Source organism: Hippocampus comes, unplaced genomic scaffold (assembly GCF_001891065.2).
Source record: "Hippocampus comes isolate QL1 unplaced genomic scaffold, H_comes_QL1_v1.1 scaffold199, whole genome shotgun sequence".
Lineage (NCBI taxonomy): Eukaryota > Metazoa > Chordata > Actinopteri > Syngnathiformes > Syngnathidae > Hippocampus > Hippocampus comes.
The window spans coordinates 611,341-630,347 of record NW_017805372.1 but is presented as its reverse complement, the minus strand read 5'-3'; the positions used below and the strand labels follow the sequence as shown (position 1 = coordinate 630,347).

General features: G+C 44.0%; 1 protein-coding gene across 2 annotated transcripts; it reads right to left on the bottom strand.

Annotated features, from left to right (window-relative positions):
- Nucleotides 1-1,014: 1,014 nt before the first annotated feature.
- On the bottom strand, nucleotides 1,015-18,509 carry cercam (cerebral endothelial cell adhesion molecule). 2 transcript variants are annotated; one of them, XM_019872041.1, is made up of 14 exons: nucleotides 17,609-18,509; nucleotides 15,168-15,267; nucleotides 14,623-14,716; nucleotides 6,579-6,689; nucleotides 6,309-6,426; nucleotides 5,902-6,036; nucleotides 5,626-5,830; nucleotides 5,137-5,256; nucleotides 4,956-5,032; nucleotides 4,632-4,738; nucleotides 4,293-4,425; nucleotides 4,071-4,198; nucleotides 3,481-3,684; nucleotides 1,015-2,707 (listed from the first exon to the last, which is right to left on the bottom strand). In XM_019872041.1, exons 4-14 carry the CDS (start codon nucleotides 6,626-6,628, stop codon nucleotides 2,473-2,475), a joined length of 1,512 nt encoding a protein of 503 aa, XP_019727600.1. In that variant the 5' UTR covers nucleotides 6,629-6,689; nucleotides 14,623-14,716; nucleotides 15,168-15,267; nucleotides 17,609-18,509; the 3' UTR covers nucleotides 1,015-2,472. The 2 variants fall into 2 exon arrangements, with proteins under 2 accessions (XP_019727600.1, XP_019727599.1); XM_019872040.1 differs by lacking the exons at nucleotides 14,623-14,716; nucleotides 15,168-15,267; nucleotides 17,609-18,509 and adding an exon at nucleotides 7,882-8,650.
- Nucleotides 18,510-19,007: the final 498 nt, after the last annotated feature.

Genomic DNA, 19,007 nt, shown 5'->3' with positions numbered 1-19,007 from the left:
TTACACAAGCGTGTATGTGTGTGTGTGTATACGGACGTCGTGAAGCGTCTCTTGCAAATTCTTCCGCTCACAACTCGGGCTAAATTTAGCTCCTTCCCGAAACAGTTCGTCTCTTTGGAGATCCAGTATGTATCATTTTACGCCTATTTGATGCAGCTTTGGTGCCACCTTGTGGCAATTTAAGGTATTCAAAGAAGACCACAAACTTATCCATATCTCAACTCATAGACCACAAAGGGAAAAAATGTAATTGTGTTTTTAAACAGTGAATCTCGAATTTGCAGGTGATTCATGTAGTAAAAATTGGTTAATATCTCAAGTCCCTGTTCAGAAAAATAAGGAAAGACTGTCAAGACACGAGCACATACTCAGCTGTTGATTGAACATTCCTTACAAACAGTGCATCATTTAAAAGAAAAATAAAAAGCCCGCCCCTCCCCCCAATGTGTAAAACGTATTGGTAAGTAACATTGTTCCAAACATAGAAATCTACTCAACAAAATATATGTATATATGTAATTTCGTTTAATTTGTGGCGGTATCCCGTTTGATCTGTTTTTGGAGTCACTCTTTTCCAGATGAATCTAGGTCATGCAAATCACACAAACGGCTGTATGTGCAGCTGGGCTACTGCTCGGGGGAGAAATGCACAGATGGATATAAGCTGCACAAGGTTGAATGAAAATATCACTGAGTCTTCCAAAAAAATAATAATAATAAATAAATGGGGACATGATTCGGCATGTAGCCTTCAGTTGATCATTAATAGAAGTGACTGAGTCATCCCCTCGCAAAATACACGTGTACACTCTTTAGGGTTATGCAACATGCAAGTCGGCTCACAAAACCAAACATATGTAGATTTTTTTTTTAGGGAAAGCGCCATCTAGGGGAAATGTGTGTCATTGCGGGCAACTTTGACATACTCTAGCATCAGATGGAATCTTCTTTGAATCACATTTTTTTCATGTTCTGATAAAACTGCCGCTCCACATCATCATCTCCAACATCAAGTCGCAATCATACAATGAGAATGTTTTAATTCCAATTATTTGTGATACAGTTGTTGCTTTCTTTCGAGCACATATCGCAACAAAATGCACGAGGCACAGAAGACACTGACAAGTGGGGGGGAAAAAAAGTTGCGAGACATGAAATAAATTAAGACATGAAAGCATTTCGAGATGAACAAATCAGTAATGCAACTACCGGTTGCATTGAGCCGTGATTGCCGTGATTGTCTTTAAAATCGATGTTGGAGCATCAAGATATATTGGTTACTTCAATTGTAACTCCGTCGAGATGAACCTGAAAAGCCAGTCGTGCAAGAGGAAGTAAATTAAAGCTTACGTTCTGAGTTTGGTTATTTAGGTAGATGAGAGGGGTAATAACGGAAACATGTCCGATTATGATGCTGCATCTTCACCACGGGTGTGAAACGTGAAGCCCGTGGGAAAGATGCGGCACCACTCACAAAGTTTGCCCACTTTTTCCCCTCGACTTCAGTTCAAAACAATTTATGCATCATCAAAAATCAAATGCAGGTGCAATTATGCAACATGTTGGGGCAATTACTAGGCTTCCCACACAGAACATATTATGTAAGAGACAGGAAGTGCAAACCATCTTGCACTCTAGCCACACATTTGGTCTGTAAACAAACACAGTGCAGTTCAGCTTGTGGCTAGCCATGTTTATATCCTGTATATATAAACAACAAAAAGAAAAAAGTCGCACAGTAAAAAAAAAAAAGCAACATCCCCGGCACTGTCCTGCACTCTTTAGTGAGAGCCCAAGTAATTACCAATGCCATTATTACTGTTTTCATGGCATAACAATTCACACCGTTACTTTTGCGCTCATGTATAACTGAACTATCCAAAGAAGAACACAACTTAGTGATGTTGAAAAGATTTAAACCGATGACGATTCATTTGAAACGTCATTACACCCCAGTGTAGGTTGTAGAACGTGATATTTGGCAAACTATGACGTGGCCTGTCATGAAAAGTTTGACGCCCCCGCACTGTCCTGCAGTGTCAAAACAAAACAAAAAACCCCCATAATTATCTTGCAAAGGTCGATTCTTATTGGGGTTTTTTTTCATTGTCTCTCAGATTGTGTAGGTGTACCTAATGAAATGTCTACTGAGTTCACTGATGAGGTAACATTTGTTCATGAGCAAACAAATGAATAGTTTGTCACAATCACACATTCAGAATGTTAAAAATGTCTTTTCTCTGTAAAAAAAAAATGTTTTTTGTTGTGCAAGTCCTAATAAAAGCAGTCCCTGATAAACACAAAAATGTAGTACCCCACCCACCGTCCTGCTGCGCCATGACATCGCTATGCGGCGCGCTTTGTAGGAAAGCCCACCTTTAGTTAGGGTGGTCCGCGCCACACAGGGTGGGATTATGAGAACACTTCTGCCCCGACGGCATTCACCTCTCTCTCTCTCGCCTGCCGACGCTTCTAAAGCTCGTCCCTGTAGGAGGCCGACAGCATCTCGGGTGGCGGTACGCCGCCTTTCAGTGTCTTGTGGGAGCCCCTCCAGTCGGTGCGCACGGCGTCGTCGTCCCACAGCGTGGACGTCTCAGTGTCGCTCACCCACTGGGGGTCGCCGGCGTAGTGGCAGGGTTGCACGAGGAGCGGGCGTGTGCTGAAGGTTTGTAAGTTCCTGTTGGGGAAGTGGGACTTGTAGTCCTCGCTGGGAGGAGAGAGAGAGAGAGAGAAAAAGGACGGAAATATGAATCCCCATGACATCAAGTTGTCATATGACAGCACTTCATGCAGTGGCTCCTTATACTCCTTTCAAGAGCGCAAAGGCCAAATATGGAACTCCAAAGTGCTGTGTAGTCATTGTACAGTTCTTAGCGGGTAAGTGAAGCGCGTTGAATTAGAATCCCAGAAGTGCTGGCCACAATCCATTTTTCCACACATGTCGGAGAACACGGACACGGCCAAGCCTTCTGGTGTGTAGGCCTCTCAAGTATTTAGTCCCGTGTGTTTTATGTATCGCAATCGCTGCTGCGGTACGGCCAACTATGCGGCAGAGAGGCTTTTCAGGGATCGACGACTGAGTTGGGATCGCAGGCAAATACAGAAAAGAAAAAAAAACAAAAAAAAAAAACGTGAGCGACAAAGAACACAAAGACAACATGTGCAAACATTTTGCACGGGTCAGGAAAACAAGATGTCGGGAGGAGGAAAAGAAGGCAGCTCCCACTGGGAATGCTTGAAACACGAATACGAGTGAATATCAGCTGAGCTCCATGATTCATTTCAGATTCTTTGTGAATTCCTGTCTGATGATGTGCGGCCACAAATTGCCTTCAAAATAATTGAATAACAATCCATCGCGGAACACATGACACACACGTACGTAAGAGCAACCACTGGGATCCATTTTATGCTTCAAATGAGAAAACAGAAGAAACCAACGGTGGAGTTGTAGGGGACGAAATGAGTCTGGAGACGTACTTGGGATGTTTGTCGTACATGATGGGGAGGAATTCGTCGACAGGAAGCATCTTGGAAAGCGGCTCTGCGTTCAGCAGCTTCTGGGCCCCCTGCTGGGAGATGGCGTACGAGAGGGTCCAGTAGGAATAGTCAGCCACCACCAGGTTCTGGACGCCGTCCACCGCTTCCTCTTTTGTGGGGTTCACCTGCTTCCTGCCAAAGTATCTGTGGTGAAGCAAAGTAATGAGAAGGAAAAATGAACACTTTCGAAGGTTTGGGGGTTAAATCGGCCTTCCTGTGTTCCAGTTTGCACGCTCATCCCAGGCTGGCATGAAGCCCATCTCCGCTAATCGCAGACAAATAACCATTCGGACTAACCTCCACATCTGTGAACCGAACACACGTTTGCAACGGATGTTTGCGGAACACCAAAGCACAGGGCGGACATGTGAAACCGGAGCCGAGATTCCAAGAGCAAGCCTCGCAGCTGTGAGGCAGACATGCTTAGCACCAGGAAATGTTCGTCATCCATTATGCTATGAATTAAGAAAACTGCACAGCAAGCAAAACAAAACCTCTCGCCGTGGTAGAGGTACTAAAAGATGTCTCACATGAAGTCCCAGTCCAGCTCCACTTGCTCCACCTCCTCCATCAGCCTCAAAACGCGTCGTTTAAAGTTTGCCTGGAAGCGGACGTCGTCTTCGAGCACCAGGGCCTTGTCCAGCTGCATGTCCACCATCTGGAGAGAACAACATGAGCACACCCCCCCGGGGGCGCATGACCTAAAATCTTCACATTTTGGTGAAGCTTTTGTTCTTACTCATGTTACCGACCTCCTTCCAGATGTAGAAGTGGCTGAGGAAGCAGCCCACCTCCCCTTTGGTGAGGGTACGTCCCGAGAACGGGTCGTAGTAGCCCGGTAGCAAGTCCACCCCCAGAATCTTGATGTCGCTGCTGTTCAGTGCACTGCGCACACGCACACAAATGCAGTACGGTATAGAAACGGGATATTTTCCCGATAAACGACATTCCAGATGACAACATTTCATGATTGCAAATGGTACAAGATGTGGGGACCGAATCACTTTTGATTCTGGGGGGAAAGGGCGGGGCTAACTGCTCTGCCCATCCTTCAAATCGATTTGGGGGATTTCTTTCAAGAGCGTACTCACTTCCCATCCACGGCGTCGACCACCTTGACGTCGATCTCCAGCTCGTTCAAGGAGAACAACATCCTGTCTCTGCGGTCGGGCCGCCGGCGCAGATTAATCAGGTAAATCTAAGGAAGACAGTGAGGATGGTTATTCACCGCCATCCCTCCCAAAAAGACCTATTATTATTTTTTTTCAAAATGGCATTCAATTAAATATTTATTTTGTGATGCATTTTATTTTTTATTTTTTTAAAAGGAGGACACAACTAAACAAATGAAAAGAATTATCCGCTTTTCAAGCTCAGAGTGTGGGAGGGTGTGGGAAAAAAAAAAAAAGATTGACCTCATCGAAGCCCATGAGGTCTCTCTGCTTGGGGAACATGTGGACGTATCGGGAAGGTTTCATCGGAGGGCCGTCAACTGTTGGAAAAGCCACCGTAGAAAAAAAAGACACTGCTGCATTTTCGCACGGGGTAATGAAAAAGAAGGAAGAAGGCAAACGAGGAATTGGGTTTTGAGCTTACTCATGGACTCCAAGTGGACGTGGACAAAGTTGAGGCGATCGTCCTCCAGAGTGTGGTGAGGTTTGGCCGGGAGATTCAAGTAGCCGTAGCGCTCCTTGTTGCATAAGTACATTTGAATTTCTGCAATCGATTGACAAAGAATGCTGTGATGATCACCACAGAACCAGAAATTGAACTTACTTGGACATACGAACACTGTCGGGTTGCTCAGAATATAAGCAACACATTTCATTAAATACAACAAGTCTTTATCACTCCCATCAATATCAATAGGATGCTACTCAATGGCACTATTCCTCTCGATTACGAGTCCGGTGAGATCACCGAGAGGAAAATGAAGCGCTACACCGCCAGTGATTACTGCTTGTAATTCAATTCTGTGTACGGAAAAGATGCTGCACTTTGGAGCTTTTTTTTTTGTTTGTTTTGTTATTTAATTGCATTATGAGAAACATAGATACAAAATATTCTCACAAAACGTTAGCACACCTGCGGCTCGGCAGGAGAAGGCAAAGACGATGATGTCGTCGTAGGGCCAGGAGTACTCCTTGTGAGGAGGGTAGAAAGCCAGTTTCTTCATTCCCGCCTTTCGTAAGTCCAGCAACATGGTGGAGTGCACCATTGGGACGGGGAAGCAGCCCAAGCGGTGGCGGTGGCGGGTGGGGAAATACTCTGCTGTCCTTCGATAATATCCCTAAAAAAAAGTGGAAAAAAAAAAGTAAAACAAAAGTAAACTTTTCTGATGAGTGTAACGTTGCGCCTCACCTGTGGCGTGATTCCACACCAGAAGTTGGAGTACGCTCCCTGAGAGTCCAGCATGGGGGCTATGACTGACTTGTTCTCAGCGATCAGCAGGTTGAGGGTGTCGGGGTTCGTCAGGATGTTGTCGGTGTCTGCATACTAAAACAAAGATGACATTTGAGTCAAACTTGTGTTTGGAGAATATTAAAAAAAAAAAAAAAAAAGAACCAGAACTCAATACAATACAAACCTCTGCCGATGTTGACAATGGGGAATATAATCCTTACTTTTGTTTGGTCGACCGCAATTGTGGGAGCGGCGCAAAGAATTCATCTAGAGGAGTTATTTGCATCTTTAACCCCCCCCCCACCCCCACCCCCAAATTTGGCGGAGGTGTGTTCCCTCCTGAAAGGCGCAGTTGTATTCCATACCAGGATGTAGTCAGCCCAGCGTTTCCTGGCAAAGTTGAGCGCCGCCTGCTTTAGCTTCATCACATACTCGTATCTGCTGTTCGGCCAGTGTTTTGGACCAAACTCTCCGACGTAGGACCTGAAATGGGGCATTGTATATATAGAGTCACATTTCTGGGGACAAAAATAAATAAATCATACACATATACAGAGAGAAATGTGAGACATCGAAGTGGCTGAAGACAGAATTAGTTGGAGATGATTGAACGTGCACTGAAAATGAAAGCTTACACAGGCTGTTCCATGGGTCTCCACTCCACGTAGTGGTAGAACTTCTGCATGATGGTGAGCCACTCTTTCAGCACGGCTGTGGTGTTATCTGCATTGTGATCTGTGGCTGCCCTGCGGAGCACCCAAAAGGCAGGTTGAAAAATAAAAACGGTCAATTTCGTGTCACATTGACAGCTTCAATAATTGCGATGAGACACAGGCGGAATAAGTCGGCTAAGTGCCCACTAAAGGTCCAGGGAGTCACTGTCATTGGTCATGTTTTAGATGATGGAAGCAGCTTCTTTATATTTCCGTTATACGCACAAAATCACACACCTCACAGCTTTTTTAAAAAAATAATGATTTCTTGAGTTTCAGGCAACTAAAATTACATATCACCCAAAGCAACATCTGTACTATTGGCCACAACGTAAGCTCCAACTTCAACTCAACAAACTGCGAGATGGTTCCACAAAAGAGAAATCAAACAATGCTCTCGCCACAGGGCTGCGGACAACTCTACTTAACTGGCCCCTAAACAAAGGTTAAAACATCACAGCAATTCCAACTCCTTCCTTGTGGTTTCTATCGAACACCACGCACGAAAACCAGTGGACAATTCAGCTTCTTTTCCCACTTGCTCACGACTGAGCGATGAGTTCGGTGTGACACATTTTACATTTACGTGTACAGATGGACTCTGGCTATACATGAAAACTCCACACAGCAAAGACTCACAACCGAAACCTCAGAACTGTGAGGCAGACGTGCTCGCCACTACTCTGGCCCACATCATTCCATTTTTATAGTGCGGGCCCTTCAATTGGGTCAAAGGTGATCTGGAGCCGAACTCACCTGACTTTGGGCGAGAGATGGAGTACAATCTGTGCTGGTTGTCAGTCACAGACATCCGTTCAGAACCACACCAATCAAGAGTCATCGGTCAACCGAACGTGCACGTTATTGAGTGTCAAGACGAATACCCGGTACTCTGTTGCTCACGGTATAATATGCACAGAAAATTCGACACTGAAAGGAAAACTCGTGGATTTGTGTCTTCCTTTGGGATTTGTGCATCAAAGCGCCTCTGTTAAGGACACTACAAAAGACATGAACTTTACAACAAACACGAATCCAAAAGGTATTTCTACAAACAAAAAAAAAACCCAAGAATGACCCATATTGGGCGTCGAACCGAAGTTTGACAAAGTGGAGCCAACAGAAGGATTTGCGTGAACGTTGAGCTCGCAGCGGGAGCTGTTGGGAAAATGCGAGTTGGTGTCTTTTATGCTCATATTTAAACGCTTAAAATGAATTCACCCACCACACCGAGATGCGATCTTTCGGGTAGTCGAGCCTCTCCAGGGCTCCGAGGTAGTAAGGCAGCGAGTGAGCGGCGTTCCTGGCTATGATGGCGACCACCACCGTCGGAGGCTGCATTCTCGACTCTTCGGGATATCGCTCCTCGGAGAAATAGCATTGGGTCGGGGACAGCAAGACCACAAAAACATAAATCGGGTAGCGGAGCAACATGGCGAAACAAACTCCGAATATGCCGCTTCTCCTTCGTCTACTTCTGGAAAGAAAGAAGGAAGGAGGAGTAGAGGCAGCTGCCGGACGCGTCAGCAGTCCAAGTTACAAAAAAAAAAAGGGCATTCCCAAGTTTCCAAGCTCCCTTTTCCAGAGTACAAGTTAGAACATTTCCCCTCTTCTCGTCTTACAACTTCCGCCTATGTAACAACTAATTCCATGTCACAAAATTAAGGCACAAAACGATGGGATTTGTTAAAAAAAAAAAAAAAAATGTCATGTTATAAATGCGTTCTCTTGTGACAATATGTAATAATATATGTTGTGGTATCATATAAAGTCCACGTTAGCGTCGACCGAGTTTTGGTTTAAAAATAATTAAATGGTGCAACGTGGAAACAAAATCCGACTGGGGGGAAAAGCTGCAGTTCATTAACGTGACGTTAGACATCGCGGTAACAGTTGCAAACATTGACCACTGAGGGGCGCCATTTGACCAATTGAAAAGCTCCTTATTACCGCAGTGCTCTGTATGACAAATGTCATAGGCGATTTAGGACTAAACGGACATACGACTCTTAGAGGTTACGTCACGCGGCCAAAAAAAAGTTGCTGTCATATCTTCATACTATTCATTCATTATCCGAACCGCTTTATCCCCACTAGGGTTGCGGGGGGTGCCGCAGCCTATCTCAGCTACCTTCGGGCAGTAGGCGGGGGACACCCTGAACCGGTTGCCAGCCAATCATCTTTATACGATATAAATTATATTTATATGCGTTTATTTCCGATTCTGTTTTTATCTACAACTAATAAAAACCACGTGCTATTTATTCGTTCAAAATAAGTTGTATGTAAACGTTTTTTTTTAAATGCTCATAAATGTATATACCCAGGGAGAATTTGTGAAATACAGCAGTGGCACTTTTTGGGACTATCTATTCATTTTCTTTATTGCTATGTTTGCTTTTATGGTTGTAGTATTCTAAATTGCCTTGTAGTTTAATTTCAATCCCATTAAAAATGTAATTTGTTTTGCCTGATTACTACAGATCTTACAAATTCCGCCAGGTTATATAAACGTCTGAGTACAAGTGCATGTATTTTTACACTAGTCTATTTAAACTAGTGTTTCCCAACTAGGGTGCTGTTTTGATACACCTCAGGGGGCGGCCATTTTGCCACTTGCTGTCGAAAAATGACATCACAGTGCCTCGGGGCTCAGCTTGTGAACGTGCATGACAAAACCCAGAAAATATGTGAGCCATGATTGGTCGTTACCTGAGCCCTTCAGCACGGTGATGTCATATTCAGTCAACAGCAAAATGCTGATAAAATAAATAAAATATCTGACCTGTTTGTAAGGATAACTGATTCCAACCGTCGCTCATTTGGACAAATTCCCTACAAAGAGTTTGTCAAAGTACCAGTCCCTGGAGTTCACCCAAAATGGCCGACTTCCTGTTCGATTCCAGGCATTGTTCTTTGAGATTTCTTTGGAAAGATCAAATTTGACATGGCAGCACAAAGAGACTGAAATCTGATTGGGGATCTTGTTATAATCAGCATGTCCACCCAATTTTGTGGGATTAGTGAAAACGGCGCAGGGCTAATTTGTTCTTCCTGTCAGGGGGGCGCTATTTTGTGATTCCGGGCATGCTGAGACCCCCCAAAAAGATGATTCACTCATTGAAAGACGAATAATAAACAGAAATTCCAAGCGGGCCTTAACACCACCTAATAATGCTCATGCTCTAAAATGATCAACACGATATGGACTCATGTCATAATACTTCGAGTGAGATAAAAAAAAAAAATCCATGTCCACGTATTTCCTCAAACACCGGTCTCAATAAAATATACATTAAGAAGGGGAGTGACAGTCATCCTTTATGAATACCAGATTATTCTTTTTTTATAAAACTGTTGTTTAGAATGAATTTGGATTTAGCGGGTTCCAAGCACAAGCGGGCAGCGATGGCCGACAATAGCAGCGTTGGGCATTGAAAGGGTCGTTTGTGTGGACAGGTCAGGGGTTGAGGGTCAAAACTCTCCCTTTCATGACACTGTGAGTGTCACCACGCTCACACACCAGCACACGCATGCATGCACGCACACACACACACACACACACACACACACACACACACACACACACACACACACACACACACACGCACGCACGCACGCACGCAGACGTATGTCAGGGGGCCACTTTCCCAGCGTTCGGCGGCTGCGAGCGAGCTGGGAGAGTTCAACATCGGGTGCACTAACTTTTCACAGCGAGGTCAAGGGTGGCACTGGCGTTTATGCGCGGGGGTGTGTGAATTCAGGGCATAAGGAAAAGGGGACCGTTTGAGAAAGGATCCAAGACAAAAAGAAATTCATCATTGTTTGGCAAGAGAAAACGTATACAGGCTCACTTGACCTCACCTGACATGTTTAAAGGGCTAAATGACACACATTACAACGCACCATTTGCAGATTGAGATGGCTTAAACAAAATGAGAAGTCAGGAAATCCTACATAGCTGACCAAGAAACCCAAAATGTCCTCAGAATATTACAACTTTGTTATTGCTATATTCATAGAATTTTTAAAAGATATGACGACTTGATTATTATCCAGCGCTACGATTCCCCCACGTAAGTGTCGGACTTAGTTCTTGAAAATAAAAAAAATAAAAAACTTATTTTCATGGAATATTTAGGAATTCTTTTCTCAGAACAGTGTGTCTCTTTTCCGAATAAATAAATAAATGCATCTTTATATGTTTTCTGAATATGACATCTTATGTATCACATTTTTCCTCTTAATGTTTCAACTTTTTGGTTGTCAAAATGGAACTCGGAAACGCCCAACCGCTGCCATCGCCCCCTCCACTTTTGCACGGAACTGCTTATGTTCGTGGTATGTTTTGGTTGACCTTACCAGCTCGCCATACAGCGGCAACCTATACACCTTCTTTGTATAGGTTCAAATGTGCCTCTTGTGTGTGTTCAGATCAACTACGTATGGGCGTCTGAGATCCATGACATTCTCCCGAGCTTCCGGGACCTTTATTGCTGTGGCAATAATCAATAGCGCTCCCACAGAGACGTCTTTTTGGCCGGGGCGGGTCAATAGCTGTCACTCAGGGTCTGAACCGAGGCACGTACCCTCTTACTCAGCAGCTACAGAGCGCTCGTTCTGTCTTACTACGGCTACACCCACTCCCCAACGGCCCGCGGACACCGCGCATCTCAGTAGTGTCATGTCTGCACAATTCAAAGAGTCACATACTGTACGAGTGTACCGTTCATGAGGACCCGAGTCCAATTTTGTCATGTTCGTCACAGCGTGATGCTCATGTTACGGTGCTCTGCGCCAAGCCAAAAGCAATTTGAGCAAGTGAAAATGCAAACAGAAAAAAAAAAAAAAAAAAAAACATGATTCACTGATTTAATGTTTCATGTTAAAGTCGCTCGAAAGTGAACTCAGACATTTATTGCGAAATCTGTTGATTGAATTGAACTACTACGTTGAACTACTTTTCACAGTTTGAGTTTTCATGATTTTTGAGGGGGACGTGGCTAAAACAGTGGCCAGTGATGCATTCGCGCCACGATATAAAATTTTGAGCGCTTTTATTCGCATTGGTGGTTATCTGGTTCCATTGCGAGTCATTTAATTATTATTACTTGGCCCAGTTCTACCACTACGTAGCTAGCTAGCTAGCTAGCTATGCCTACACTGAAAAAATGCATCTTTCCTAGCTGTCACAATTTACAGAACAGTTCGGCATAATTATATGAATTCACAAGCGGACAGGTGATGCCGCCAACAGGGCCCATCGCGCTTCTATCGGCCGAGAGGAACTCTGGAAACCTGTTAGCGCGCAAGCTAGCTGGTGGCTCTTGTCTCTCTGAAAGCCCCGTGACAACCGGTTGGATATATTCCAGCCACCGGAGGCTTTAAGCGTGTATCTTTTTGAGCTCAAGCACGTAAGGGGTTTTTAGGCACAAGAAAGTTTCTAAAGAAAGTAAGATCCATTTTTCAGCGGGGCACGGTTTCCGACAGTAAGCGCACACAATCATCCCATTTTAGAGTGGAGACCATGGGTTGATTTTTCAGATATTTGGGAAACCGAATTTTATATACTCAGCTATTTTTTTAATATACTGGGCGATGGCACTTTCAATTGAATTAAAAATGCATTGAAAATAATCGGAAGCGAGCTGGTCAGAGTATGATTCATGATGCAAAGGCCTGAAATGATGCATGTAGCACAGATGAACATAATTAAAATAAAATGCAGATGAAGATATAAACTTGATGTATAGGGAGCAGCTTTACATTACCCCTGCTACTCCCACGGATGACGCTGTCCATCCGCCCTGGTTGCTAGGTAACAGTGCATCCAATGTCATGGCATGCGAATGGGAGGGGGAAGGAAGGTGTGTTTTTATGTGTGGTGTGGATTATTGGAGGCGTGAAGAGGGCAGGGAGCGGGGGGCGAGGGTGGAAGAAAGAGTCACTTTTAATCCTTTAATGTGAGTCATTATGCCATGATCTGATTCTTCCCGGATTTATTTGGCAGACACCAGGTGCCGCTGTCTTGCTTTCCAGTAATTGTTTTTTTTTTTTTAATTTAATTCATAGGCATTTAATTGTGAGGTCGTTGTATAAATCTCCATGTTTTTTTTCCATTGGTAAGCAGTTACGTTTGAAGTCCTACGAAGTCTGCCCAGCAAGAAGTGGTAGATTATCACCAGTGGTATGCGAAAGAATCACTGAATTAATTTCAAATCAAATTTACATTCAGAAAATTAATTCCAATCACCTATATCAAAATAAGGTTTAAAAAGTTGAAACATTTGTTTTAATCCTGTACTTTTCATGTACAGGACATTTTCATAATTTCATTGTAACTTTGATGTGTAATTTTTTTTCATTGATTCATTATTGTACAGTGGGGAAGAAACCACATGGTTGTGATGCAGCAGTGCTAACCACTGATCCACTGTACCGAGACGCCATTAAACCCTTCGCACAGACTGCCAGGGTATTAGAACAACCTCATCCTCAGCAGCAGGTTGGCGATGCCTTCACCGGAGGAGGTTTCGCCCACGAATTCCCATGCGGTTTTTGTCCCCCGTCTCCCTTCTATTCCTCACCGGCGTGGTTTGCCGACCCTCCCTGCCGACTGGGACCCCCCCCCACACACACACACTCCGCCAAGCCTTTTAGCCAGGGGGTTAAACATTGATTTGTGAATGGGGAGTGGCACAAGTGGTCCCCGCGTGGAGCGCGGCTGTCCCCTACTGCTTCAGTGTGAACACGCATACACACACACCGCCACGATACACCACCGAGAGCATCGGTTGCCATAAAAGGCAGTCAGCCAAATGGCCTTCATTCAACAACGCCATACTGAGCCCTCGCATTTCCTTGGTCACTGTAGCTATTCGGACAATGATGCTTGATTCTCTTCATCTCATTAATTTGAGCCAAATATGCACGGCAAAACATAAATGTGAAAATCATATTATTGTTAAAAGTTGTAATTTTATGACAATAAAGTTACAAGAAAAGTTGAAATGGTGGCAGGTCTAAATTGTGGCGCAGGCGGCGTACCGCCATTTTGTTGTGTTTAATCCAGGTGCAGCCACACAGATTCTGAGTTGGAGGTCTGTTTGCAGTTGCTTATAAATGTGCTTTGCACGCTTCAATCTTCTGCCTGAACTCCAGTGAGTTTTATTTCCGCTTCTGCAATCTCAAAGACGGTGCGCACGTCTCATGCGCTGGATTTAAAGGGAATGAGGTGAGCCACCTTCCATTGACCGGGAAAAACTGGGCACGAAAATAGGGCCTTTGTCTTTAATCGTGACAATATGATGTTATTCTTAAAAGAATACATCTTTAATTTTAGAAGAAAAAAAGAGCTCTTTTATTTCAAAAGTATAAGGCTTAATTCTGATAAAACTATGATTTTAGTCTAAATAAAAATGCCCAGATTTTAAGTTGTCCAATTTATGATTTTAATCCTTAAAATATACAACTTTCCTCTTAAAAATATAAATTTTATTTTCGGACAAGAACACCTTTAAAAAATCTGCATGTTGTCATTTCAAAAATAGATTTTTTTTTTCACTAAACTACATGGTTTTATTCTTGCAATGTTTCAATACTAATCTGAAAAATATACAACTTCATTGCCTATAAAATGATGACTTTATCATTGAGTGATTACACTTTTTTCCTCCAGAAAATGTCTGACTTTATTCTCCTAAATTACAAATTGAATCTTGAAAATATCACAAAACGACACAACTTTCCTCTCGCAAAATTAATCTTGTTCAGAGTGGCCCTCATACTGGTTCGTATTCGAATGAGTTTGGTCTTAAAACCTCGCGTAAACGTAAGACCGAAATGCTTTGGAATTACTGTGTGCAAAAAGCCGACATTTATCATCGCTACGAGGCCAAAGCTCTTCAGACCCGAGCGGCAAAGAGGGCGTCAAGGTGAGAGTGAAAGTGGAAGCCTCTTGACTTACTGGGTTTCCCCGCCTCGGGACGAGTCGGCCCATGAAAAGGGCAAAGCGAGGAAGGCGAGGACGCCGAGGTTTGCTTTTCACCACTTTTTGCAACCTGCAAGAAAAGAGCAATGAATGAGCGACGGGGTGGATGAATAAGAGGCGGGCTGAGGCTGAAGAGGGGCTCGGGCCCCGTGGATCAGCAGAGGTTAACTCGGTTCCTTCACAGAGATGAAAAGGGGAGGAGGAGGAGGGGGTTGGATTGAGCTTTAAAGAGGAGGACCCCCTGCGCCCAGGGCGGGATCAGTCAGGATGATTTATTAGAGACACAAGAGAGAGGAGAGAAGAAGAAGAAGAAGAAGAAGGGGTTGGATGCAAGGGAGGGGGCGGGGGTGAAAGTTTGTACTCAAACAAATGCTGCAGCGTTAAAAAAAAACGCTGAGACACTTTATTAGGTACACCTCCACATTCTAGTGCAAAAAGAGCCTTTGCAAACATAATAATGCCGAGTTGCTGAAAAATATAAGAAAACGGCAAAACGGTCACTAAAATAATATGAAACTGACCTTTTTTTTTTCCAAAAGGCTTTTCGACAAGCCACAAAGATTCTGTTACTTTGAGCAAATGAGACCAAACGTAGAGTTTTTGGGGCAAGCCACATCAGCTCTGCAGAAATCAAGAACACCAAGAAAAGAGCACAGGCTCGGTTATGCTGGGGCGATTTTTCTGCATCCAGCACAAGGTGTTACCCTGTGCTGGATGCCGGCTAAACATTCCCATACATGCATACAGAACGCCCATCGCAAGACGCTGTGACCCACGTTGCCATCCAAACTTTCCTTTGACGACAATATGCTATGAGATATTCTAACTCAAATTGGAAATTTTGTTTTCAACGGCTAAGTCCGTACTCACTTTGACTACAGCCCTAAGCGGCAAACCCTTTCTTCTTGATAGAAGGGGGAGGCCTGAGTGGGAGTAAATTCTGAACACACTTTTTATACACACTATGGAGACAATTACGGGACATTTATGATAAAATGTAGAATTTAGTATTGGTCGATTCATTGCCAACAGGGTGGCAAATAGAGTGGCAAGGCATTTTCAGCCTTGTACTACTAGTACGAGGCTGCATATTTTATATTCCTATTTTTCATGTTAATGTTCAAACTGTGTATAATATTACAGTGGCTCAATATATCATGACACATTTTAGGAACACAACTACTCCCTCGTTTTCGGTGAAGACTCGGACTCACTAATTTGTGTTCGTTATTATGGTGATATTTGAAGAGCCAATTATTTTCTTAGGTGGTACTTTGTGTCAAAAGTAAGAATGGGTGCGTACGGATACCAGGTCTCAATATTGGGCCAATATTGGCCTTATTTTAAAGTATCGGGTACTCGTGGAGGCTGCCCATATCAGCCACCGATACCAAAGGCAAGAAAAAACTATCTGACATAGAGAAAGGGGGTTAGCCAAATAACATATCCAAAATATTAGGAACCCATCACAGCACGCATGGCGCAGTGCTCCACAATAATAAACGCATTGTCAAATTCTCTGACAGCCGCACACGTGGCGCAATCATCCACATAGACAAAAGTTGCCCCATGTGCCAACGAGTCTTCTGTCACCTCCCATAATGCACTTCTTCTTTCGCCAACAAGGAGCCCTGCTTAGTACACAAATCTCCTCTCTTCTCTGCAGAACGGCTGCACATGGCGCTTGAAGGCACCACTTTATGTGGCAAGTGCCTGGCTGCAAGAAGCACACTGACACGTCATGCGGTGCGGGCCGCCGGAGTAAACAGTGTCAGAATTGTAATCTCCAGCCCCCCCCCCCAAAAATAAATAAATAGAATCGGGATGAGCAAAGACAGTGAGAAAAGAGAAAACGGTTGTTGTGTCTTTAAGAGGAGCTGCTGGTTTCTCGTCGCAGCTGTTGGCTGGCCCGCGTGTGCGTGCGTGTGCGTGTGCGTGTGTGTGTGTGTGTGTGTGTCACAGAGGACAGCAGAGATTCATGACTTAAGCAGTACAATGGACATTTATCACCCCGTGGTGTTATTCAAATTCAGTACCAAGCGAGGAGGCTCTCCGCGCTCCTCCCTGCGCCTTGCGTCTTTTTTTTTTTACCCCCTCTCTCTCTCTCTCTCTCTCTCTCTCTCTCTCTCTCTCTCTCGTATTGTTAAAGCAAGAAAAAGGCAGCGGGGCACACGGACACGCACCCAGTCACAGCTCGACACCCACGAGGGAAGGATGGCGTGGAAGGGGGGGGAAAGGGGGGGGGGGGGGGGGGGGGGGGGGGGCATCTGCAAGGACGAAGCTGCACCTTTTTGCTTTTTCTGGGCGACGTTCGAACGTATCCACGCACGACGGGGCACTTGAAGGCAGCCGGCAAGTGAAGCAAGGACGCGCTCAAAAAGAGGGAGCTAAGAGTGTGATATTTCTTTTTTTTTTTTTCCGTGACGTTTTGGGGTTACGATCCCGAAGATACCTGAAGCGCGTATTCTCCTTTAAACGGGGAAAGGATTTTTTTTTTTTCCCTCTCGCCTTCTTCTTCTTCCAATGGGAAAGCCTTTGTGCGTCTGGAAGTGAACCAATGACAGGTGCACAAATGGCGTCCTCTTATTAATGGTCTTTCGAAAGGGTCAAATGTGCATATTTTCATGCCAATGCATACTTATTTTTTTTCACGTCAAACGAGGTGTTTTTTTTTTTTTTTTAATGATTAGGATTTTGAATGAAGCGGAAAATGTGATCGAGGAGCTGCTGCAGAGATGTGGACTGACTTGAGGTTAACTTAAAAACTAGTTACGAAAAGGTCAATTTGCTTTTTATGTCGATAGGTTTTTGGTTTGTAATGACAGGCAAATATGTTCAAGTGTCCTAACCTGCGAGTGGGTGAGGAGGAGTTAGTGAGAAGATGCACATGACAGCAAACCCTTCTCAAAACACAACAGCTGAAATGATATTTTAAGCACGTCTTTTTTTTTTCTTTCGTTACCTTCCCTTGAGGACAAGTGGGGTCTTTTAGCGGCTGATTGTCCAAACGCAATTCTTGCGTCCACTCCAGTACGACCACCAAGAATTGTGTATGGACATCTGTTGCTGCAGACTCGCATTCATCACGTCACGCCGAGGCCTCTCTTTTCCATTAGTGTCACTGCAGGTAAGGAAGAAGGAAAAAAAGAGGTGGCGGGTGTATTTTTTGTTAGTTTGGACAAGGGGTGACATTTTAATGCACGGACACAGATCCCGTGACGCGTTCAGGGGCAAAACGTCGTGCCCCCCCCCCCCGCCCCCCTCCGATTGGTATTTACACTTTGTCGAACATCTAATCAAGGATGTTTGCTTTAAATGGCAAATATCGAGCGGGGGTGCCGTCGATGTACGACTTTGGTTTGGCAAATAGTCGAAAAGCAGCAAGTTGAGTGCTGACAGGCCGCCAGTGACGCACATTCAGCACCAAAGGAACAAACCTCACCACCATCCTGCAACATAATAATTACCAAATAACAACAAAAAAAGACCTACATGGCAATAAAACACACAAAGCAAAGGACATGCAATATTTGCCTTTAAAACACTATCGACAATAATTCATTGGCATTCACATTGAGAAAGCTGCTTGAAACACAAATGTATTGAAATGTTTTGGTGTGTCCCGACGAGACATGATTTTAGCAGTATTTTTCTTTACTTCCCGCCCCCCCTTTTTTTTTAAAGGTTGGCATGACAATCTTTTTGTTCCCACCCTCTGTGATAAATGAATTCTTGTCACTCCAAATAATGACAACTGGGGAAAAAAATAAAATGCTATAACCCTGGAAGATAATTTGTTGTGAGAATATTTAAAATGGAGTTTATCTAGAACGCGCGCGCAAACACACACACACACACACACACACACACACACACACACACACACACACACACACACACACTTACGCAAATACAAATTATTTTAGCAATGAATTCAAACGTGAATTGCATGTTGTCATTTTCCCCATGCACTTGCAAAAACACTCAACCTGATTTGTGGAGCGTAGTCCCAAAATGCACATTTTCTTTTCCGTGTGTGTGTGTGTGTGTGTGTGTGTGTGTGTGTGTGTGTGTGTGTGTGTGTGTGTGTTGAATATATGTAGCTTTAGGAAACACGCGCACACACACGCACACACACATACACACGCACACGCACACACGAGCAATCAGGTACATTGGATGTTTTCCACCTTAATTAAAACTAACGAGAAAAAACAAATTAAAAAGAAGTTGAGTGTTAATCAGTGACTGTCGTGTTGTTTGTTATGATATGCATTTTCTGACCCATCGACGTGTGTAACTTGTGATGCCTGCCAATCATGTGCGAATGCTATCCAATAAACAAACGATGAATTTAACAA

Coding starts and splice junctions, on each gene's coding strand:
- cercam (XM_019872040.1), bottom strand. CDS start 8,090: ATGTTGCTCCGCTACCCGATTTATGTTTTTGTGGTCTTGCTGTCCCCG. Junction 6,037..6,308: donor GCTGGGCTGACTACATCCTG/GTATGGAATACA, acceptor TCTTTGTTTTAG/TATGCAGACACCGACAACAT. Junction 4,199..4,292: donor ACTTCTACATCTGGAAGGAG/GTCGGTAACATG, acceptor TGTTCTCTCCAG/ATGGTGGACATGCAGCTGGA.